Here is a 23525-nt window from a genome sequence, read left to right on the forward strand (position 1 = left end):
AACAATACATATTGTCTACTCTAACTGAAATGAATATAATGATGCATTTTTCTTGAAAACTATACAATGCATGCCTCTATATAATATATATTACTTATTTGTTTTAAAAACTACCTCTGTAAAGTACCTATCAAAAGCAATAATTAAAGTGAAGGGAGATATGCTGATGTATGTAGCTGTTTTCATATCTAACTTAATTAAATTTAACTGTATATTTAAGTGTTTATTATGCACAAGACATCATGTATAAACAATACAAATAGTATATCTATGAAAGAGAGAGGTAGGGGAGTGAGGGAAGGAGAGGAGATAATATCCATAAAGCTCTTAATATAATGCCTGGCTCATGCTCACATTAAATACCTCATAATAATGTTAGCTGTTATTTGGTACTTTTATTTAATTTAATATAACAGATTTTTATTAGGAACTCTAAGCTGTGAAGTGCTGTTCAAGGAAATGAGTATATATTCATAAATACAAACATTAAACACCATATATTAAACTCTAACCCCTTTAGCATAGACTGTTCTTAATATACTCATTACAGAGGCAATTTCTGAAGCAAATTAGTCGTGTAACTTGTTTCTTGATAACAGCACAGAGAGTTATGACTGCCAAAATCAACAGTGAATTTCAAAGGCTTTCAGGTTCTCTGTAACAAAGGCTAAGCCATGAGTCACAATCAGGAAACTTCTATTTGAGGGCCTTATTATCTTTCTTCATATCTGGGGTGTGGGAAAGACTGGTAGCAGTGGGCAGCACGCAGGGGAGGAGTTCCGTTCTGTTTCCAGGGCCACAAAGTGAGTGAGAAGAACATAGTGAAAGTTCTCCTTCTGTAGTTTTTTTTTTTCTGATTCAAGGGAGCCCCCAGGATGCGTATACAGTGGTCTGAAAACATATTCAGGATAATGGAACTGTGCTGGAATTTATAATCTATTCAAGTCTGTGGTTAAGTCTGTCACGCCTCATCACCCAGAAGTAAACCAGACTGTCTTGCATCTAGTCACTTTGGAGTGCTTGCTGCTTCTGTCTACATGTTTTGTTTATTTTGGAGGCGGGAAGGAGAGACTGTGTTTCTAAGGCTCAACTTTGAACCTGCCTATAATATAAATGAAAGAGAATGGTTTTCCAGTTGCCCAGAAAGGGTTCAAGTTGTGGCTGTCAAATACTTGTTGTGTGCCTTGGGCAATGCCTTAATTTTTCTATACCATAAGTTTTCTGTCTTTTAAAAGAGTGATATTACCTCCCTAGTGGATTTGTTGTAAAAAAAAAAATAATAGTAATAAGTTAGATTGCAAATGAAAAAAAAGAGCCATCACAGCTGGCACATAGTGGTCTCTCAAAAAAAAAAAAAAAAAAAAAAAAAACTTAGCGAGTTGGTGCTATGCTAAATGTCTATTTTATTTAAGACAACCATATTACGTAATTTATAGTCCAAGGACATTTTTCCAGAGTGAAAGGGTCACTATTAATAATTAGCCCAGGATAGCAAGCCAAAGACTGTCTTGAGCAAATCTGAAGGTGTGCTCACTCCAATTACAATCATGTTGCTTTGTTGATAGGGCTAAAGGGAGGAGTCAGAACTCCTTATCTCTTGATATAACTTTGCAATCATTTACATTTTGTATTGTTGTTGGCACGAAACGCCCGAGATTCCTCTCAGACACTTCATGGTTATTCATCATTGGATCACGAAAACAACATAGTCTGTGGTAAGTGGTGTAGTAGAAAAAAGAAAGGGTAAGACCCAGTTTTCTCCTTCCCCCATTCTACCCACTTTCCCCCTCAGCTTAAGAAAACCCAGCTCTACTTCTTGCCCAAGTAGCCACTGAAATGCTTAGAACCACAAGAATAGCACCCACCCATCCCGCCCCCGCCCCCCCAACATCACAGAAATATCCCTGGATTTGGTGGGTTAAGAGTGGGAAGAAATCTTTCATAAATTTTGCTTTGGAATCCTATAATTAACAATTGCCATGATCTGGAAAGTATCTCTTCCTTTCTGTTTCTATTTAATCCAAAATATATTTTGATGACATACTAGATGGCATTCAAGACACTGACTAAATTTGGTGGCAGGGGAATGTGGTTATACACCGTGCTTTAAATTCCCATTTGAGAGGGAATAGATAATCTTGCTACATACCTGGTGAAAGACTGTTTAAAAAAAAAAAAAAAAAAAGAGAATAAAAAGTGAAAATTTTAAATACTTTTTACATTTTATAAAACTTCAATTTTTAAACACAGAAGGCATATGGTGTGTAAAATACATGCATGAAAAATCTGACATTACTTATTTTTTACTTTGAACACTGATTCTGAACTATATTAACTTTTACTGTTAAATCTTAACTTTTCTAATAAACTAAAGGCAGGTACTTTGAGCCTTATCCAAGAAATTGTTTACCATGTAGGTTCTACCATCTATATATTAGGAAAGAGGTATTGAAGAAGTTAAATCCAGACCGGCAATGCCAATAGGCTGAGCACTGCTTCATGGACACCTGGCAAATTTCCTGGTCACAAAAGTACATCTGGGAAGATATTTTATTTGTTCGCTTGTTCATTCATTCATAAGAATTTATTATGTTGCTAGTAAGTGCCATGTTCAAGGCCAGATACTGAAGATTCAAGCATGGTCACTGCCATCCCAGGGTGAAGTCCAGTGAGGCAGATAGCAATGCTATAAGTAATCACTATAAAATGAAACCCAGTATTAATGATAGAGGGAAACTCAAGGCACTGTGGGAAACTATAGTGTTCCAGGGAACATGGAAAGGTCTCTGAGTATGGAATCTGTTAAGCTGAGTAGGGTGAGTATGAACAACCATTTTATAATGGAAATGATGTCCAAGGCAGGAGGGACAATCTGTGAGAGATAAGAGAGAGGTTGGTATAAGGATCTAGTGATAGACTACTACAGCTAGAATAAAGATAGTCAATATGCTGGAGAGGTGAGCAGGGGCCAAATTACAGAGGCTTTGTATATTAGGAGTTCAAACTTTATCCAGTAGGTAGTTGGGAAGCCATTGAAAGGTTTTATGTAGAAGGCTAACACTCAGATATGCATTTTATATAGATAAATTCTGGCTGCAAGAGAACAGTTGGAGAATTATACAATGGTCATGATCAAAATTAATAGCAGTTTCTACAAAGATGTTGTCAGTGGAAATGGAGAAATTTAGAAAGGAGTATTAACAGGATTTGCTGATTAACTGGACACAGAGAGTGAAGTAAAAGATGCCTAGGTTTTGGCTTAGAAACCTGATTGAATGGTGATGCCTTTAAATGTATATAGACGGAATATTTAAGGAGAAGTGGGTTTGCAGGGTGGTGATACTGCATTCCATTTTTGACAAGTTGAGTTTGAGTTTGAAATATCCTTGATATATTCAAGTAGAGATGTCAAACACAGAGTTGATTGCCTAGGTCAGGAGCTCAGAGAGCATTGTGAACCATATTTAGAGATTTTGGATTCATTAGCATATAAATGGCCTTTGAAGCTCTGGGAGTAGATGAGACACCCTGAAGAAAGTGGGTAGAATGAGAGAATGTGAGGGTCAAAAATAGACTCCTCTCATTACATCAACATGTAAAAGAGGAGGAAGGCTGCTCTTGCATTTCTCTGGCAGGAAAATGAGTTTTTTCAAAAGGCTCCAGGAAACAGGCAGCATATGACCCACAAGTGATGATAAGATAAAGTATCTGATACTGTGTTCTGGGTTAGATTCCAACTCAAGAAAACATCTCTTGGGCTTCTCTGGATGTGAAGAAGACTCACAGCCTGACTATCTCACTAATGTTATTACAGTTTCTTTGCTTTTCCTTCCCTTCTTTGGTAATGCTCTATCTAGGATATGCTTCCCTGGTAACATGCCAGGCATAAGCAGCTTGAAGACTACCCCCACTGTATTCTTAGATAATATTCTCACTCAGATTATAGAAAAAGGAAGTTTTATGATAGGAGTGGTTGGGAAATAAAGTATATGTTTACTCTGGCCATGAACTATAATTAGAAAGGTCCAAAATACTATAAGTAGCAATTCAATACTCACTTTTCTCAAGAATCTCATAAAACTTAATGAATGCAAAGGTCCTGACAAAAATTTTAAAATGTACACTGATGATGAAATGCATGCTCCTATTTCCTTGTGTTTCTAGTCTGCATCACATCCACTTGTACATGTGCTCATTCTAAGAGATAGATCTTAGATTCACAGCATCTTAAATCTGAAAAGAGCTCAAAGAGAACCTCTCACTCAGCCCTCTCTCCCCTGGCCCTGTTCCCACTTCTAGATGAGGAAACTGTTGTGCAGGGATGATGGCACCTAGAACTCCCATTTACGTGTTGCTATATATTTAAACGATAGTGTTTACATTCAAGGGAATATTATATATTACAATGGTGAAGATCCCAGGCTCTTGGAACTGATTGTCTGGGTCTGACAATCAAACGAGCTTTGGGCAAATTACTTAGTCCCTCAGTTCTTTTGTTTCTGCATCTATGAAGTCACCTTTTATAGTATCTACTTATGGGCATTGGTAGACAATTATCCATAGGTTTCTTGTGATTCTGGCTGTCTTTTGAGCAGACACGCTGACTACCTTTGTTCTGGACTATGTTTTTTTTTTTTAACGTTTATTTATTTTTGAGAGACAGAGAGAAAGAGAATGACCAGGGGAGGGGCAGAGAGAGAGGGAGACACAGAATCTGAAGCAGGTTCTACGCTCTGAACTGTCAGCACAGAGTCTGACATGGGGCTCAAACCCATGAACTGCGAGATCATGACCTGACCCGAAGTCAGATGCTTAACAGACTGAGCCACCCAGGCACCCCATGTTCTGTACTACCTCTTTAAAAATGTTTGTATAGACAACAGCCTTGAAGGTTATCGTGTCTACCTCAGGACAAAGAACAAGCTTGCTTACTATCCAACAAAACAAAGATGACTCCCTCTGGAGGTATGTTTCCTTCCCATTATAAAAGATTTGGGTTCCCTTATTTCAGGATTCTTCTCCCACACTACGACCCATCACCTGGAGGCATCGCCTGGACCTCAGAGAACCGATGCAGATGCTGACACTCTAGCTATTAATATTTATGTTAATAATTAATAAAGGCCTGCATCTGTGACTCAGGAGGCTCACATCTTCTGCCAATAGCCATGTAATTGTGTCAGGCTAACACATTAGCTTCCAAGTAGTATAAAATCTCAGACCCTCAACAATTCTTGACAATACATTTCTATAAGAATGGAGTAAAGCAAGTAAACATAAAAAGCCTGAAAGAGTATCTGGCACATAAAGACTAAAGACTGAGTAAATATTGGTTGTTAATATCAATATATAGTTACACTTGCCAAATGCACATGGTTTATTCACGGGCAAAGCCAAGACTAGAATCCATATATGTAAAAACTCAGTCTAATATTCTTTTTTACCACTTCATTCTAACAACCTCTTTCCCCCTAACATTACATTTTCTGCATATTTAACTTACAATTAATATTGACAATAAGGTAATTGAAGAGGAAGAATTAAGAATTTATACCAGCTTATTTGGTGAAAATGTTAAAATTAGTATGAGAGAAACAATAAGTCTGGTGATCAAAGACATCAGAGCATTAAAGTATTATTTTAAGAGAAAAGTGGCCAAAACCATGGTAAGCCCTGATACATCCAAAAAACTAATGTTCTTGGAAATACATTATGAGCAAAATATTATAAAGTTTGAAAATTCCTTAATTACAATGAACATTTTACTATGTATATTTTTATCTATGAAAATCTACTATGTTTTTGTTAAAGGCTCAAAGTGAATTTCTAAAATGTATATATGCCACAGACAGAATCTCTGAAAATAATGACTCCCTACACCAATGGTTGAATTTTGAAATATCCCCTAAGACATTTTCTACAAATCATGGTTTAAGATTTAGTACCCATATCACCACTGGAATAAAGAATAATATTAATCAAATACTTGCTTTATAGCATTCATACTTAGTATTTTACATGTTTTCTTTAATGAATCCTTACAACAATCCCATGGGAGAGAAATTATTAGTAACTTCATTTAATGATGAGAAAATTATGCACAGAAAATAATTTACTCAAGTTTATATAGCTAGTAAGATCTAATGGACCAAAGTGAACTAAGGTCTGATGAGTAGTGATCCTGTTCTATTAAGTACTAATTACACTGCTATAAATCTTTAATTAGATTTACCAAAGAAATGAATATGGTGAAATTAAATGTTAAAATTAAGACACTAGGGGCTCCTGGGTGGCTCAGTGGGTTGAGTGTCAGACTTGATTTTGGCTCAGCTCGTGATCTCACAGTTCCTGAGATTGAGCCCCGCATAGTCCTCAGGCTCTGCACTGACAGCTGGGAGCTTGCTTGGGATTCTCTCTCTCTCTCTCTCTCTCTCTCTCTGTCTCTCTCTCGTTCTCTCTCTCTGCCCTGCTCCTGCTCACATGCTCACTCGTTTGTGCACATGTGTGCACTCTCTCTTTCTCTCTCTCAAAACAAACTTAAAAAAATTGTTTTTAATTAGGAAACTAGACTTTTCACAAAACCATAAAAACAATTCAATAGACCAATAATTGCAAATCACAAATCAGTCCTACCCCTTCCATAAGCTACTGTCAAGAAGCCTGCGTTCTAACTCTGTTCTCTTGGATGGAATGTAAAATTTTTCAAGAAACAACACTTACCTAATTCAATATTAAAAAAAAATAAATTTTTTTAAATCCGTCTTCCAGAGACCCTTAAAGATGGTACTTTTACTATGAATACAAACATGACAAGAAGATAATCAACTTTTACGAAGTTATTTCCCTCACTCTAACTCCCCCTGCTTTTCTACTCACACACTTGACATCATGTTTTCGAAATCATGAGGTTAACACTAATTTGTAGTGTGACTAATGTCTGAGTTACAATGTTCCTAAAAAATTCAAGTTTTCTCCATTATTGTCAACTCATTTCTAGTTATTTCTCTTTTTGATTTGCTTAGTTCATTGAAGATCTTTTCTGGGGCCTTTTTTCCGTATGTCTCCTACGCTATTTCCAGAGTTCTGTTTTCTATATTTAAGTCTGTCAAACATAGTAGCTCCATTTTTTTTTAAAACAACGTTTCACCTGTTCTTTCTCTTTTCTACATTGTACTTTATACTTTTGAAAATCAGTGTGGCCTTTTTCATTCATGATCAACATTTGCTATAACAGCTTTCCCTGAAACAAAAGGAAATAACTAGAACAAACAACATGCTGAATGATCAGGATGTGGCGACTAAACCTAGCCTGATTCCCAACTGGAGTACTTGGCCACCTACTTTATGTAATTTAGGGATTTGAAAACCTCACGGGTCTCCAGATTTTCAAATACTGATTTGCCATGATCCTTGTTCATCATCAGTTTGAAGAGGTAGGGCCTTATCTTTACTTGGCCATTGCTAAAAAAACAAAACAAAACAGAACAGACAAAAAACAAAAAAAACAAAACAAAACAAAAACATAATCATAAATAATTATTGTTAGAAAAATTACTTGTCAAGTTGGGCTCTAAGGACAGGATATTTCACCATGCTACAAGGAAACAAGTAAGGAAGTAAGAAAAGAACATCTCAGGAGTGAGATCTCTCTAGTGGCAGAACACAGGAGGGCACCATGCTAGAGCGGTCTGAGTTCCACAGGATATGGGAAACTTAGAAGACATGATTTGTCTCCCCATGTGTCAAACAATGGGGCAAGCACTGAGGGAATGATAAAATGATAAAACATAGGCTCTGCTTGTAAATCACTTCCCATCTCACTGTGGAGATCAAGCCCACAACCCAGGTAGAACACTGTATGTAATTATGTTTTGTATGGGCAAGACTATGAAGAGTTCAAAGACATTAAATTCATTAGGATTACTAACTACATTCTCTCGACACAACAATGACAATTTAAACAGAAGATGGGATGAGCACTGGGTGTTGTATGGAAACAATTTGACAATAAACTTCATATATTGAAAATAAATAAAATAAATAAATAAATAAATAAATAGGAGATGGAGAGTGGTCATAGAAGGAGATGGGTTGGCAGCCCACCCCACTGATAGAGGGGTTCTATGGAAGGAATTACCAAAAGATTAGGCAAAAATATTTTTAAGCACATTTGGCTTTAAGATGGGGACATCTTAAAAGGGGAGATGTGGAGTCCATGTGAAAAACTATGCCTCACACAAAACATCTGTAATTCAATTTCTATTTATGTAAAAAAAAAGTCAAATGGAATTTGCTTGTTACTCTCCTAATTCATGATGTTTGACTCCACTGAGTTATAGCAGATATGATCTACAAGCATCTATTAAGTACCAATGTTGGAATGGTACTGAAGACTGAATTAATAGAACCCCATAAACTCTGTTCTTGCCCTATAGATAATTATAATATTGTAACTTAAGGAAATATTGATAGTAGAAATATCATTGGCACATTCTTTTAAGATGGTTGAAAAGGACTGTCCTATGCTGAAGCACCTGTGTTTTCACTGACTTCTTCTTTGTTCCTCACCCTTCTCTTCTCAAACTTCCTATTTCTTCTCAAACTTCCTGAATGAATCTTGGCAGAAAGTTTAGTGAGTCAAATCTAAGAGATGGTAAAAGGATGTGGGAAATCCTAAGTTTGGCTTTTTTGAATCCTGAAGAAATACTTCTTTAAGGAGTAAAGACCAACTCTATTCTTCAAAACATTTCACAGATAACTGCCAATGGCATTTATGTTACAACACAACCAGAGTTTTCAATGTGAAGTAACTCAATTCATTAGAAGCAGTATTTCAAAAGAATAAGAACTAAAGGATTTAGAGAACTTAGACCCATTCCCAATAACTCAAACAGCCTTATTTTTCTCTTGGAGAAGTCATTACCAACACTGTCATTAGAGGAATCTACCCTTATTTATTTAAAAACAAAATTGACCTGAAAAATGGAGTGAAAATTACAAGAAGCAAATCTAGCTCTTCTCAATTTTGATTTTTATTTTACTGTTTAGTGTAGAATTTTGGAAAACCTCTGGATTCAGTGGAATGAAGAATCTTACAGTGTAATGAAGTCTACAACAAGAACACAATTGGATTGAAAATAAATTACTAGCTAATGGGGAGTCATCTACAATTTTAACTTTGGAGGTAAATGAGGCATGATGCTATTGTTGTTCTACTTGTTATTTAGGTTTTTTTCCTTAGTGAAAATGTGTTGAATAAGAATTTTTTTTTTATTATGAACGCTTTGGTATTATTTACATAATTTGCTGGGACTTGGAATTTTATGGAAACAAATAGTCTTTCACCAGTTCTTGATTTTTTTTTAAGATTTTATTTTTGAGTAATACCTACACCCAATGAGGGGCTTGAACTCACAACCCTGAGATCAAAAGTCATGCACTCTATCAACTGAGCCAGCTAGTTGGTACCCCACCAGTACTCCACCAGTTCCTGCTTTGAAAATACGTATTCCTTTAATGCTCACTTGAGAATTTAAGATCTTATTCACTAGTGTTCTTCAGGATACTTTGAAGAAAACATTGTTGTATGAATCCATAAAAAGTATTAGCATAGCTAATAGCTGGGTATTTTACAAATATTTATATATTATGAAAATTCAAGCGTACTTGAAATTTATTTTTTTCATTTTCTTTGTTTTTTTTTTTAATGTTTATTCATTTTTGAGAGACAGAGACAGAGAGCAAGTCGGGGAGGGGCAGAGTGAGGAAGACACAGAATCCAAAGCAGGCTCCAGGTTCCAAACTTTCAGCACAGAACCCGACATGGGGCTTGAACTCACGAACTACAAGATCCTGACCTGAGCTGAATTTGGACGCTCAACCGACTGTGCCACCCAGGCGTCCTCACATTTTCTTTTCTTAAGCAGACAATTCTGTGTTGAAAAGTATAAGACTACAAAGATCAAAGCAATATATCAAGGGAGAAGGATGTCTACATGTTTAAGTGTGGGAAAAGAATCTGTGGATGTTTTCTCTAGACATTAAAGAGATGATATGTTAGACAGTTCCTGGTACATGGCTAGAGCTTTGATGTATTGTTTTTGGTTAACTGATACACTAAGGACATGGTTGCCCTTCACAGTCAGAAGTAAACATAGGATGTGAAAAGTAAATAAAGTCTGAAAGAGCAACTTGTGCTAGAGCATTTAACATTCTTTCTCTGTTAGCACCATTCCCCACCCCAGTCTGTTTTATAAATACCTATAGTATGGTCAAGCATCAAGAGGAGGAAATAATGGGACATCTGAACACTGGAAAAGAGAAAAGATGAGGTCTGAAGTGGGGGTGGGGCTCAGAGTTGGAAGCAAAAGCGTGCTTTGTCAGTTAACTACTTGGGGGTAAGTGGTATAATCCATGGGACCAAAAAAAAAAAAAAAAAAAAAAAAAGAAAGAAAGAAAAAGAAAAAAGAAAGATAACAGAAAAGTAGAACCGGAATTTAGGGCTTGGATCCAAATTGTACACATAACTGGCTTCTCCAATATCAGCTCCGTGTTCCCAGTTTATCAATGAGAAGAGGGCACCCAATCATTACTCATTGTGTGGTAGCTAGAATTCTGAGGATGTGAAGTAGTGACTATCTCCTGATACTGTGTAGCTCTAAACTCTTTGCTCACTTGCTTTTTTAGGATCCCTAGGACAGTAGAGGGGCCCCTTCTGTGGTAAAGTTAGCTGTTCTAGAATAACTGGGGATTGCTAATTATTGTTATAAACTATCAATAAAGCCTAATAGAGAATTCCTTTGGGCAGAGCCTTTGGAAAACATGCTTCGAATGGCAGCCTTATAACTAATGGGATATGTGAAATATTAGGTAACAGTTTGTGTACATCTCAATGGCCTCTTTTAATAAGTCAATCTCTACTGATGTCCTGCTGTTAAGATTAAAGGACACCAAATATATGCAAGACTTTGAGAAGAATGAGGCCCAAGTTTTATATTTGAATTATAGAATTTATTTTATGCTTAGTGTTGAAAAAGCCTCAGCCAAGGTAGCTGTGTGTAGCTGTGTATAAATTCTGAATTATATACCATGAGAAAAGTAAATCTTAAGGTTCTACGCCCATATTTATTTGCAGGAGGTTTGGGGCAATAGGGAGAAGAGCGGGATATGGGAAAGGGACCCAGTGAAATGACAGTGAAGAAGACCAAGGATTCTTCTTACCTGGGTCTCTGTATCTCTCTCTTTTTAAGTTTGTTTGTTTGTTTGTTTAGAGAGATTGTGGGGGAAGGGAGTGCACATGAGCGGGGTAGGGGCAGAGAGAGAGAATCCTAAGCAGGCTCTGCACTAGTGCAGAGCCTGATGTGGGGCTGGAACCCAGGAACCGTGTGGCCATGACCTGAGCTGAAATCAAGTCAGACGCTTAACCAAGTGAGCCACCCAGGCACCCCACTTATGTGAATCTCTTAAACATTACCCTGGATTATACTTCTATTTTTTACATTAAAATAAAATGGATCTTTAAGAGGACCTTTCTTCCTTATGACATAATTACTTATATCAATGTCTCTTTTCCCTTATTTACTTATAAACTCCTTGCAGAAGTCATGTGTCATATTTTCTACCTATACAAGACAGGACAGAGCTTTGCACACACAGATATTCATAAAACGTCTGGTGAATGAACACTATCTGTTGATTTTCCAGCTGTTATATAAAGCTGAAGTTCTATTCACATGTTATCAATGATAGCTGTGGCAGCAGATAATAAAAAGAGCTTTGATAGGTGGTTCTGAGTGGCATGGCTTCTTTTTCCAAAGAAGTGCTTTGAAAGGCAAACATTTTAATAACTGCCTAAAAATTCATCACTTATATCTGGCCATTGACCAAGTTTCTCTGAATTTTTAAAAAAATCAGTCACAAAGTATATGTTCCTCAATATACAGAGCCTATTCCTCAGTAATAGAGCCTAGGTTTCATCCTCTGAAGGACAAAGGATGCCAGTTTTTAGAAGTGTATTTGAAATAGCTTCTTATGTAATTATAGATGTAAAATTGTATCTTCTAGCTCAAAGAGAACTGTTGCAAGAAAAACAGCCACTTCGTTTGTCTAGAATGTCAGGGTCATTATTTTTATGGGAGGCTTTTGAGAAACACTAATTTGTGGAAGAAAAGCATCGCAGAAGGCAAATTTGACAGTTTAAACTCTCATGCCCAGATTGTTCTAGGGATCATAGTTAATTGAAAGATAATGAAAGGCTAAATGCAGCTTTGTTTAACTACTTACAGAGCCAGTGAAGTGATTCTGAGTCTGATTTTCACAATCTGAAAGATGAAAATGTACTATGCTGTAGACAGAAAAATGCAGAGTAATTGAGAGATTATGAAATGCTGATGGGCATCCCAACAACATTCTAGTGTAGTTTCAACTGGTTCTAGACTCTTAGAATAAGCAAAATCCCTTCCCACACTGATAAACACATACTTGTATATAGCATTCCATCTTTGAGGCAGACTTAAATAGTATGTTAGTTTATTATTGTCTGGAAAGTGATGCCAATGAAAAACTGCCAATCTGGCCCTTTTAAAGAAATAAAAACCTAATCTGGTCTCAAAGTCAATCATTTTTCTTAGGTTTAACAACTAATTTTAACAACTAAAACCATTTTGTGCACAAACCTCAAGAAATGGAATCTGTCATTTACACTGCAGAGGAGTTTCAAGAACACAAGTTCAGCTGTGAAAAACTGTGAAAAACTGTGAAAAACTGTAAACATCAGGACCTAGATTGCTTTATACTACCAGGATAATTTATTTTTGAGGGTTTTTTTGGGGGGTAGAGAGAATATTTTGAGTAGCAATCTGTTATTACTGGCCCTTGCCTAACACCTCCTTGATGTCAATAAAAAAGATGTTCTTTGGGAACATTTACGTTTGGAGAGAAATTGAAACTAGTTTGTCTTATGTGGACCAATCAGGGGCAATCAGCCTGAATCTGAGAAATAAACTTGAATATAGGCCTTGCTAACGCCATGGAACTACCCTCTTCTGACGGGTTAGAGAATGAGCCCTGTGAAGGAGACTGTCTTGGTATCACTCATAGAGCTTATGTGCGAGAGGATTTCATAACCCAGAATCTATTTTTCTGAAGAAAATTATCATTGATACACACCTACCAAAACGAAGGTGCTAAAAATTGTTAGTTCAGTGAATAAGTGAATGAACAGGACAGTTTTATATAGTCAACCCAGATATACAATGAAATTTATTTGTATTTATTGACTTTCTGTGTCCTATTTTATGTAGTCTGGGAATTTATGCACTACGGATAACATTGTAAAGGCCAACTATTTCAAATTTTAAATAACTTATTTAAAAATAGGATTTTACAAATATTAATGATTATAATAATTGTCATTTGAATACTAAATTTTATATATGCTGCTAAGTCTTATATATGTATTAATTCTTTTTGTACACACAAAGAACCAATGGGGTCAGTATTAGCATCCCCATTTTATACCAGAAACAGAAGCTCAGAACGGTAAATCATACATTCAAATGTATGTCATCACAGTCAGGGAGTCTGATTCCAAGGCTCACATTCTTAACCTCTAAATTGCAACATGAACACAATCTGAATATTTCAAACTTTTTTGAGACATACAAATTAATGTAGATCCCCCTGTGACTAAATATACATATGTACATTGAAATGTTATTTCCAAGGCATGTAGATAGACATACACATAGCCAACTCCTGCCCTTAGTATGAATCCCATGTTTACTCACAAAAACACCATACTTAAGAACCAGAAAAATCCGGGGCGCCTGGGTGGCTCAGTTGGTTGAGCGTCCAATTTCAGCTCAGGTCATGATCTCGCAGTTTGTGAGTTCGGGCCCCGCATCAGGCTCTGTGTGGACAGCTCAGAGACTGGAGCCTGCTTCTGATTCTGTTTTTCCCTCTCTCTCTGCCCCTCCCCTACACGTGGTCTGTCTCTCTATGCCTCTCAAAAATAAAGAAAACTAATAAAAAAATGTTTTAAAAAAGAAGCAGAAAAATCTACAAATCACGTAAAGATATGGGAAGAAATATGAAAATTACAGTAAGTAGATTTCTAAAGGCTTTACCATAGAAATAAACAAGCATTGAGAGAAAAAAATATGTTTGTACCTTTATGGCTCACCTGTGAATAAAATTTACTTGGTTAAAAAAAAGAGAGAAAAGGTTTGGCACAATATTTTAGAGCAATTATATGTTCTGTAACAAGTAGTTTGGAGTTTACTGCACCAAAGCTTCAAACATAACATCTCTTCTTAAATATTAGCAAAATGAAATTATAAAAGATTTATTTTCCCCTTGATTTTTTCCCTTCTTCCTCCCATTTCCCCCTCCCTTGTCTCCTTCCTCCCTTTAACCCCTCAAATTATTTAGTGCATATTATATGCTAGGCACTATTTTGGATGTTTATAATATACAAAAATCACTGTCCTCTTTTTCCATATCTACTTTTTTTTTTTTTACAGTTTATTTTTGAGAGAAAGAAGTAGGGAGCAGGGAGGGGTAGGGAGAGAAGGAGAGACTGACATATCTATATTGAACTTATTTATGTCCTACATTTAAAATGGCTTTTTTGTAGAAGCATATAGTTTGGTCTTGCTTTCTTATCCATTTTGACAACCTGAGCCTTTTAGTGTGTTTATACTATTTATATTTAGCATAAGTAGTCTATAGGTAGGTCAAACTCTATCATCTTGCTGTTTTTTTTTTAATTTTTTAAATGTTTATTTATTTTTGAGAGAATGAGAAACAGACCATGAGCAGGGGAAGGGCAGAGAGAGAGGGAGACACAGAATCCAAAGCAGGCTCCAGGCTCTGAGCTGTCAGTACAGAGCCCAATGTGGGGCTCAAACTCACAAACTGTGAGATCATGACCTGAGCCTAAGTTGGCTACTTAACCAACTGAGACACCCAGGTGCCCCTTTATTGCCGTTTTCTAATGTTTTATCTGTTCTTCATCTCTTTTGTCCTCTTTTTCTGCCTACTGTTGAATTCACTATTTTTTTTTAATTTTACTTTATTTCTACTATAGAAATATATGTCTTTTTATACAACTTCTGGTAGTTGCTGTAGGTTTTTAAATATACAATTTAGTTAGTCATGATCTACCTTAAAATAATGTATCGATAATTTCATATGTAGTAGAAAGACCTTAACATACTATCCATCCAATTCCTCCTTTCCATCTGCTGTTGTTGTCATACATTTTACATTTACATTTTGGATAAATATATAATAGTTACCATTATTTTTGCTTTAGACATCCAGTTATCTTTTGAAGCAATTAAAAGAATAAAAATTAATTTTATGTTACCTTGCTTGATTCCATTTCCAATGCTCTTCATTTCTTGATGTAGATCCAAGTTTTATGGTTGGTCTTATATTCCTTTTGTCTGAAGAACTTCCTAAATTCTGAATATATTTTGAAGGCAGAGCCAATAAAATTTCCAGAGGTATTGATGTTGCCTTTGAGAGAAAGCAAGTCAAAGATAACCCCTAGGTTTATAATAAAACTGCTGATTAATCAGTGACAACAGAAAATAACTGAATACAAAGGAACATATTTAGGAAGGAAGAGATACCAGTGTAAAAAAAGAAAACACAACTCCAGAAAAATACTACTTGAGACACCAAATGTATTTTGTAATTTACTTATTTGCCATGTATTTTTCTTCCCCTCAAAGCCCCAATTTTAAAGACCTCTTAGAAGTCCCAGGGTCAGGGCAGGAGTATAGAGTCTGTCTGACTCTTGTATCTACATACGCCTACCTCCTCTCATCAACCTAGATGCAAAACTCAGTCCCTTCATTGGTTTCAACAAGAAATCTTTCCCTCTCATGTTTATCAAGTTTCTTCTTTTCTTTTTTGATTTTTTTCTTTTTTTAAAACTCCTTCATGGGGCGCCTGGGTGGCTCAGTCGGTTAAGTGTCCGACTTCAGGTCAGGTCACAATCTCACGGTCCGTGAGTTTGAGCCCCGCGTCAGCCTCTGGGCTGATGGCTCAGAGCCTGGAGCCTGCTTCAGATTCTGTGTCTCCCTCTCTTTCTGCCCCTCCCCCGTTCATGCCCTGTCTCTCTCTGTCTCAAAAATAAATAAACGTTAAAAAAAATTAAAAAAAAAAATAAAACTCCTTCATGTAGTTTTTGTTCCCTCCTTATGAACTTGCTCCCTGTGAATTCTGAATTCTTATTTTATGTGGAGTTTAACTGTCTCCTACACTCAGCATTAGATAAACAAAACCCCTTAAGGAGGTTATCAGAATAAAGAAAGCCTCAGGATTTCCCCTTCCCAGCCATTTAGGTTTATGAATTTACCCCACTGTTGCAGGTAGTCTCCCCAGGATTTGCATGCAGGAGGTTTACTGGAAGTGCTCTTAGAATCAGTATATGTGAAGAAGCAAGGAAGACAACACCAGGCAGAGAGGGAAGTTAAAATGAGATTCAGTTAAAATAGTAGCCTCAGTCAACCCCACAGAGGTCTCTCAAGGCTGAGATGATCCTACAAAGATGTCCCACATTAACAAACATACCCTACAATCATTGGATACAGCTGCAGCTGGGGACAGGTGCATAGACTTGCTCAAGGCAGCTTCCTTCACATAAGGGCAAATCCCAGAGTTGCAGGTAACCGTGGATCATTAGCAAACACTACTAGTATCTGCGACCATGAAGCCTTGACCATGAAGGAGAATCTGGGCAGTGTCCAAATGCATCCACTATAATCCATCTGTATACCATTCAGTTCTACTTGCTTCATATAGCATATTGTCTCCACAAAGGGAACAACTCCAGGATTAATACTGATATCCTTTCCCAGGAAAACATTATGAGGAGTTTAATGGGACAAGTTTAAGGTGCCCCTTGCAGATATTCTCCAGGATGCATCTGATATTTGTAGTCTCCCTCATCTATTAAACCATCTGTTAGATTCTGCTTACTTTCAACTATCACATCAGTTTATCTCACTCACTTACTTGGTGGGATGACCCAGGCTCACCCCAGGCCCTGAGAACCTTCTTAGGATGTGGCTTCTGCACATGTCTGTTTACCAGAAAAGTTAGTCTAGGGAATACCAAGAACCCCCTTCTACCCTACCCTTTCTCTAGCACATCACCTGGGTGTCAAGTGTATTTTTCTCTGTTTCTACTACATAAAAGCAGCCCTACCCTCTTCTGATGATCAGAGACGATTACTCTTGCCAGGATGTGGATCTTTTCTTTGGCCTGCTGGATCCCTGGCACAAAGAACCTAAAGTAACCTCGTGGCAGTCATAGCTAAAGTTTACTGGGGCTCCTGCAGAACCATCCTCCCTCTGAGAATCACAACCACTAGACTTACAGAACCCAGAGTTGTGGGGATAGAAAGTACAGATTTTCCAAATGGGTCACTAGGAGTGATAATAAGTGGAGTCCCTTCTCCCTAGTTCCCAGATCGATGTATGGTTGACGGTTGATGATTTAGGGTGTGCTCTTTATCCTGGAGAATAAAGATGGGCACCATATTCTTGTAGAGTATAATTTCCAAGTTGCCACCTTAGGTGTACCTTAAAAAAGTCATTCCATCCATCACTCCATCAGGCTGGCAGAATCGAGTGATAGGATATGTGATAGGACCAGTGAATCTCATTGTCAGGTGCCTATTGTCATGTCTTATTTGTCATAAAGTGCACTGCTTGTTCCAATGTAATCTATGTAGGATCACATGTTGGTAAATCAAAAATTCTATTTGCCCTTGAGTAATGGTGCTGCCTGTGTGCCTAATGGGCAGAAAAGGCAATCACATAGAGAACTCTACTCAAAATAAATTTCTGCCTTCCAAGATGGAATGGCCATAATGTAATCAACTTTGGCTAGTTGGTCCCCTCAAGGGATGGTGCTCTATTAGAGGGTGCTCTATTAGTATTAGTATCACTGCTCTCAGGTTAGGTAATTGGCAGCAGCAGTACTAGGTCCACCTTGGTGAGTGGTAATTCACATTGTTGGGCCCGTACACAGCCTACATAGCTTCTCCCATATAAGCCCTTTGTACAACATTGGGGTGGCTTTTGACAAAGACTGACTAGTATCAACTAGCTAAGTTATTCTATAAGATTGTTCCTATAACCTTCAATAGTAGATTCTCTCCAGGCTACATGTTTAGGTGGATCAGAGTTATCATATTTCACACCCATGGTGACATGTCAATTCACATGTTCCTTCCCCAGACCCCTCTGTCTCATTTTTTTAGCATTTCTCCTTCCAAGCGCTTGACCAACAAGCCCAAACATTTGTCACTGTTATTGAGTCTATATATCTAATCTTCTTTAAAAAAAATTTAATTGTGTATTTATTTTTGAGAGAAGGAGGAAGCGAGCAGGGGAGGGGCAGAGAGAAAGGGAGACACAAAATCTGAAGCAGGCTCCAGGCTCTGAGCTGTCAGCACAGAGCCCCACGTGGGGCTTGAACTCACAAACTGTGAGATCATGACCTGGGCCAAAGTTGGACACTCAACCGACTAAGACACCCAGGTGCCCCATGTATATTTAATCTTATACAACATACTTGCCTTTTTTTTTTTTAATTTTTTTTAACGTTTATTTTTGAGACAGAAAGAGACAGAGCATGAACGGGGGAGGGTCAGAGAGAGAAGGAGACACAGTATCTGAAATAGGCTCCAGGCTCTAAGCGGTCAGCACAGAGCCCAACGCTGGGCTCAAACTCACGGACCGCGAGATCATGACCTGAGCCGAAGTCGGACGCTTAACCGACTGAGCCACCAGGCGCCCAACATACTTGTCTTTTGACGCGAAATAGATGATGATCCACACCGTCCAAACCTCTGCCAATTGGGAAGACTGCCCCCTCTGCCCTTTCTCCAGGCCACCTGTGAGTGAGGCTATTGTGAAAGAGTCCAAAGGATATATGGGTTGTCTCCTGTTGTGTATCACACTACCTCAAAACTAAGTGGTTTAAAACAGCAGTGTATTGTTTCTGGAAAAGAGATGACAAACATGGTCCAGGATGAAGGCACATGAGGTGGAATGAAAGTGAAAGTCAAAAAATGAGGATGTGAAGAATAGGGACTGTGATATCACCATCAATAAACAATGAAAGGATATGAGATAGAGAGACTGTGAGATAGACAATGAAGTTATAAATAAATATAGGAGATAAGCTAGAAAAAATCTTTATGCTTTATACTAAACAAAGGCATTATTCCTTATCTTTGTTTTCAGGCCTCTCCCCCACTTAGGACCCCAGTTGCACGGTAAACATTCTATTAACAGCTACACATTGAAAGATCCTATCAGAAACTACTGTGAGAAAAGGGTCTTCCATTTACTGCCTTCATGTTACTACTTCGACCTAGAATTTTCCTCCCACTCCATCACACCTCAACCCTCCATGAAATGCTTAATTACTTTTTATGATCCAACTCAAAATTGTATGTGTGTGGGGACTTAAATAAACAAACAAATTGAGGCTCTGTGAAGAAACTCCTGTCAATAATGGATTTCCCTTCCCCTGAACACACTGAAACCCTTAACAACAGGGGCTATTTTACTTATCCTCACACTGCTACACAAAGCACATGGTAGGTGTGCTGAATGAGTGCCTTAGCACCTTACACTTAGGCCATACAGCCTTGTATTACATTTTATTATAGTCATTTATCATTTCTGTAAGTTAAAATCTCCCTGAAGGCAGAGACCAACCAGATCATAATTTTGATTCTCACAGAATCTGATAAAGTGTCTTAACATCAAGTTACGAACAAATATTTAAATTAACTTGTTAAGGGAATTAGTGAGAATCCAAGACATGTGAGAAGTTGACCCACGATGTAATTACAGGAACAGCTTCATGGCCTCAGTGAATCCCATGAGGATCTCTGAAGGTGGAGTGGCCCTTTAGATATGTCCCAAATCAAGGCAAGGGGGGCAAGCCTTTGTGTCCTGCATTGCCCAGGCATTGGATCTGTGCTGTGTCACAGGAAGAGGGCATAACCTTGGGTGAGGCAGCTTCCTTGAGCCAAGGTCAATGCCTGAAGGAGGACGCAGCTGTGACCCTTCAGCATCCAGATCCCAGCCAATAAGGGGAGTGCCTACCTTGATTCTAAAAGACATCTAGGTGGTATGTGGTAGCATCTATACAGCCTTCCCTGAGGTGAAAATGCAGCCTCTTTCTCACCTTCCATAAAAATCCTCTTCTTAAGGTATGGCTGAGAAAACAAGAGGGAATTTACTTTTAATGCCCAAGCCTCCAACTCTTCCTTTGAGCACCAAACAATTTCTTTTTCTCTTTGAGGATTTGAACTGGCACTGGAGGCATTTCTTTCTGGCTCAGCCCTGTCACTGGGATACTGGAGAAGTTTCTCACACTCACCTCCACAATGCTCGTCACCCATGCCAGTTGTGCCACTGCCCCAGACCAATTGAGCAGGGTCTCCCTGCACCAGCAAACACCTCTGTGGCATGTGGCTCTCTAGGGGCTATGCAGCTGTCCCTAGCTTGCAGATCACAGCATTATAAAATATGGGCCTGAAAAAAATAAAATTCTCACCAGTGCCTTCTATCATCGTTTCCACTCAGGATCAAGGCTTACTTCTAAGTTAATGACTCCTACATACAGGAAAAAGCATCAGCTTCTGTTCTTTTCAGGCCCTGCATGCATGATCCCTGCCTCCTACAGAAGGAGCCAGAATACTTATTGGGCAATTTTGCTTGCAGGGACGACTCGCCTCCTTGCTTCCTCCTTGCCTTCTGATCTTAATTTCTACATGGCTAAGGAAAGTCTCCCATGGAAAGTGTTGTTTGCTAAAAAATACCCATCTTTTCTATACCCAAGTTTTTTTTTTTTTTTCAAAAATGGAAAGGAAGATACTTTTCTTTCACCAGGCAACACTATGCATTGAATAAGCACCATACAGATGGGTAGTTAGAGGTGGTTTGTGCCTGGATGATCCCAGCTGTTCTCTCTCTGAACTCAGGTGTCATACACTAAAACTAAATTAATGGAGTCTCTCACCAGGGTTCCCATTTTTGTCTGGATTTCTGATCAGAGCTGGAGATTGTAAGCCACTCTTATGGGACCTCACTTGCAGGACAGTCGACTTACTAGGAAGGCTAATGAACCAGCATCATCAACTGCAACTCCCCACGTTTCAACTAAGGCCTCCAGTTCAACTCTGCCATTTGGTTGAGTGCCACAAAGACAGCATCTGTTACCCCTCCTTTCTTTTCTTCTTGAATAAAGCCTTGCTAACAAGGAGAATTTAGATCTCCCATGAATTCTAAAGCTTCTCTAATAATGCCTTGCTGTATGTTGCTCTTGTAATAACATGCTTTGACTGAATCCGATTTTCCAAACTGTTCAATAACACCTTGTCATATGGCTCATTGCAAAAGACTCTCTATTAACACATTTCCAGAGAACTCTTCTCCTTCCTGTTGATGCATGGTGGGGAAGTGGATTTACGAGTCCCAGCAACTCTCCCCATTATCAAGTGCACTACTCGATGCTGTCAAGTATTTCGTCACAGATGTGAAGCTCTGGCAGGACTGAGATCATGTGTACCTCCTAATGCCAAGTCCATAAAATTCCTTTTAATCTTCACATCTCTGACTCTGAAAGCTGCCACTACTGCAACACAGCCTGCTCTCTTCAAACTTGAAATCCTTCTGCCTGTTCCCTGAAATCGGACTGCCTGAGAATATATGCAGTGTATGGCTAACAGGTTAGCAGCCTCTAGTGGGGATCCCAATGCATGCCTGATGCCTGCTACAACAGTAGTTGTCCTTGCATCTTAAGGACTCCACAAACATACCTTTGTAGGAGACTTTGATCAGGCAAAAGCACAATAGCCATGTATATACTTCCCATAAAAAAAGTTGTATTTTAGAATCTGTTGGGGAAACCTCTTAAAAATATATCTCACCTGTAACTTGGCATGATTTTGGCTTTGTATAGTGATACGATACCTTGATTTTTGCCTAAAATATTCAATCTTAAACAGTGTGTCCCTATGCAAAAACTGGAAAGCTGACCTCAGAATAGACTGCTACCTTGGGTGTCTTTTGAGACTATTGGGGACCCATTCCTTTAAGATTCTTAGAAGAGCTATTATTAATTGAAAATTAATAGGCATATCCTGAAAACCCATAAAAGGCTTTTTGAAAGGGTCTATGAGAAATCACCTCAAATAATTCAATTCTTAAGAAAGGGCTTACAGCCATACATTTTGCTTCATAGTGTTTGAGACCACATTTTCTGACAGCACCCTGGATTTGATCTTTGCCTAGAGGCTATGTCTCACTTTTTGAGTGTCTTCTTCAGGAAGAAACTGGGGATGAGAAAAAATTTTATCTTTGAAACTAACAAATCAGGAGCCACTTTTATTTGTCCTACATTCTGCTTAAAAATGGAATAATTTCTTCTTTAGCTCCTATCTCTTTATCTTATGCAGCTAAAAGGAATTAGTTGTCACTTTCAACATTTAGCTCAGAAATACCCTTAGCCAGATCAATTAGTTCACTAGATACATTTCTATTTTCTGCAGGTGACAGTTTTCCCAAACTTTCTACCACTATATATCAAAGATCTTCCATCTTCTAGCTCCCAATACTATTCCATTCACTCTCCTTCAAGTCTTCACTGACAGTCACCATGAGGCTCACCGGTGCTGGTAAAACCCACGTCCAGGTAACAAAATCTGCTACTCTTGCTAGATAGCAAATCCATACAAAAATCTACATTCATTTTATTCTTCTCAGGATTTTGTTTCCAGTAATTTGGGGAAGATCCTACCTGGAGCTACTCATGCAGTCATTGTCAAATGTGGTCCAGAACTATATGGTCATGTGAAGGTTCAATTGGGCTGAATATCCAGGAGCGCTCATTCTCATGTCTGGCAGTTGAAAGCTAGCTGTTGGCTGGGAGCTCAGCTTGATTATCAACTGGGGCATGTTCATGTGGCTTAGCTTCCTCACACCTTGGTAGCTTTGGGTAGTTGAACTTCTTAAGTTAGAACTCGGGACTCCGAGTGTAAGTGTTCTCATGTGCAAGGTAAATGCCATTTCATCTTTTGTGACTTGGTCTCAGAAATCACATAGCATCATTTCTCCTTAGTCTATAGTCAAAGTAGTTATAAACCCACCCACATTCAAAATGAAGGAATGTATACTCACCTCTCAATGTGAGGAATATCTAAGAATTTTGCAGTCATTTTTTAAAACCCACCAAAAGGGCTTTGCTGTCTTGCTTTCTTTTGTATCACCAACCCTTATAATAATGCCAGACACATAGGGGATGCTCCTTAAGTGTCTGTTGAAATAATGAATTTTGATAGGAAAGGAAAGGGAGTTCTGTGGTTTAGGTTAAAACTGGTGAGGCACCATGAAAGTTCTCTACCTCTATCTTTAAGAAGAGGGGGCACCATTACTGGCTACCTTGGGTGATGTAAGCAGTCATTTGTCTAAAAGCAGAGGGCTGAC

General features: G+C 38.1%; 1 protein-coding gene across 6 annotated transcripts in view; it reads right to left on the reverse strand.

The window, feature by feature from the left end:
* Positions 1-23525, reverse strand: part of LOC123599167 — a 112278-nt gene that overhangs the window by 28683 nt on the left and 60070 nt on the right. For 3 of the 6 annotated variants that reach the window (XR_006713015.1, XM_045480409.1, XM_045480410.1), the window contains exons 6-7: positions 15371-15522; positions 12283-12343 (exon numbers count right to left, since the gene is read on the reverse strand). Coding sequence is in view for 5 of the 6 variants with exons in the window: in XM_045480409.1 (XP_045336365.1) it covers positions 12283-12343; positions 15371-15522 (213 nt within the window). In the remaining variant the exon portion in view is untranslated. The remainder of the gene's footprint in view (positions 1-12282; positions 12344-15370; positions 15523-23525) is intronic. The other 3 variants (XM_045480411.1, XM_045480408.1, XM_045480412.1) reach the window with 1 other exon arrangement.

The sequence above is a fragment of the Leopardus geoffroyi genome, chromosome C1 (assembly GCF_018350155.1).
Source record: "Leopardus geoffroyi isolate Oge1 chromosome C1, O.geoffroyi_Oge1_pat1.0, whole genome shotgun sequence".
In the NCBI taxonomy this organism is placed as follows: domain Eukaryota; kingdom Metazoa; phylum Chordata; class Mammalia; order Carnivora; family Felidae; genus Leopardus; species Leopardus geoffroyi.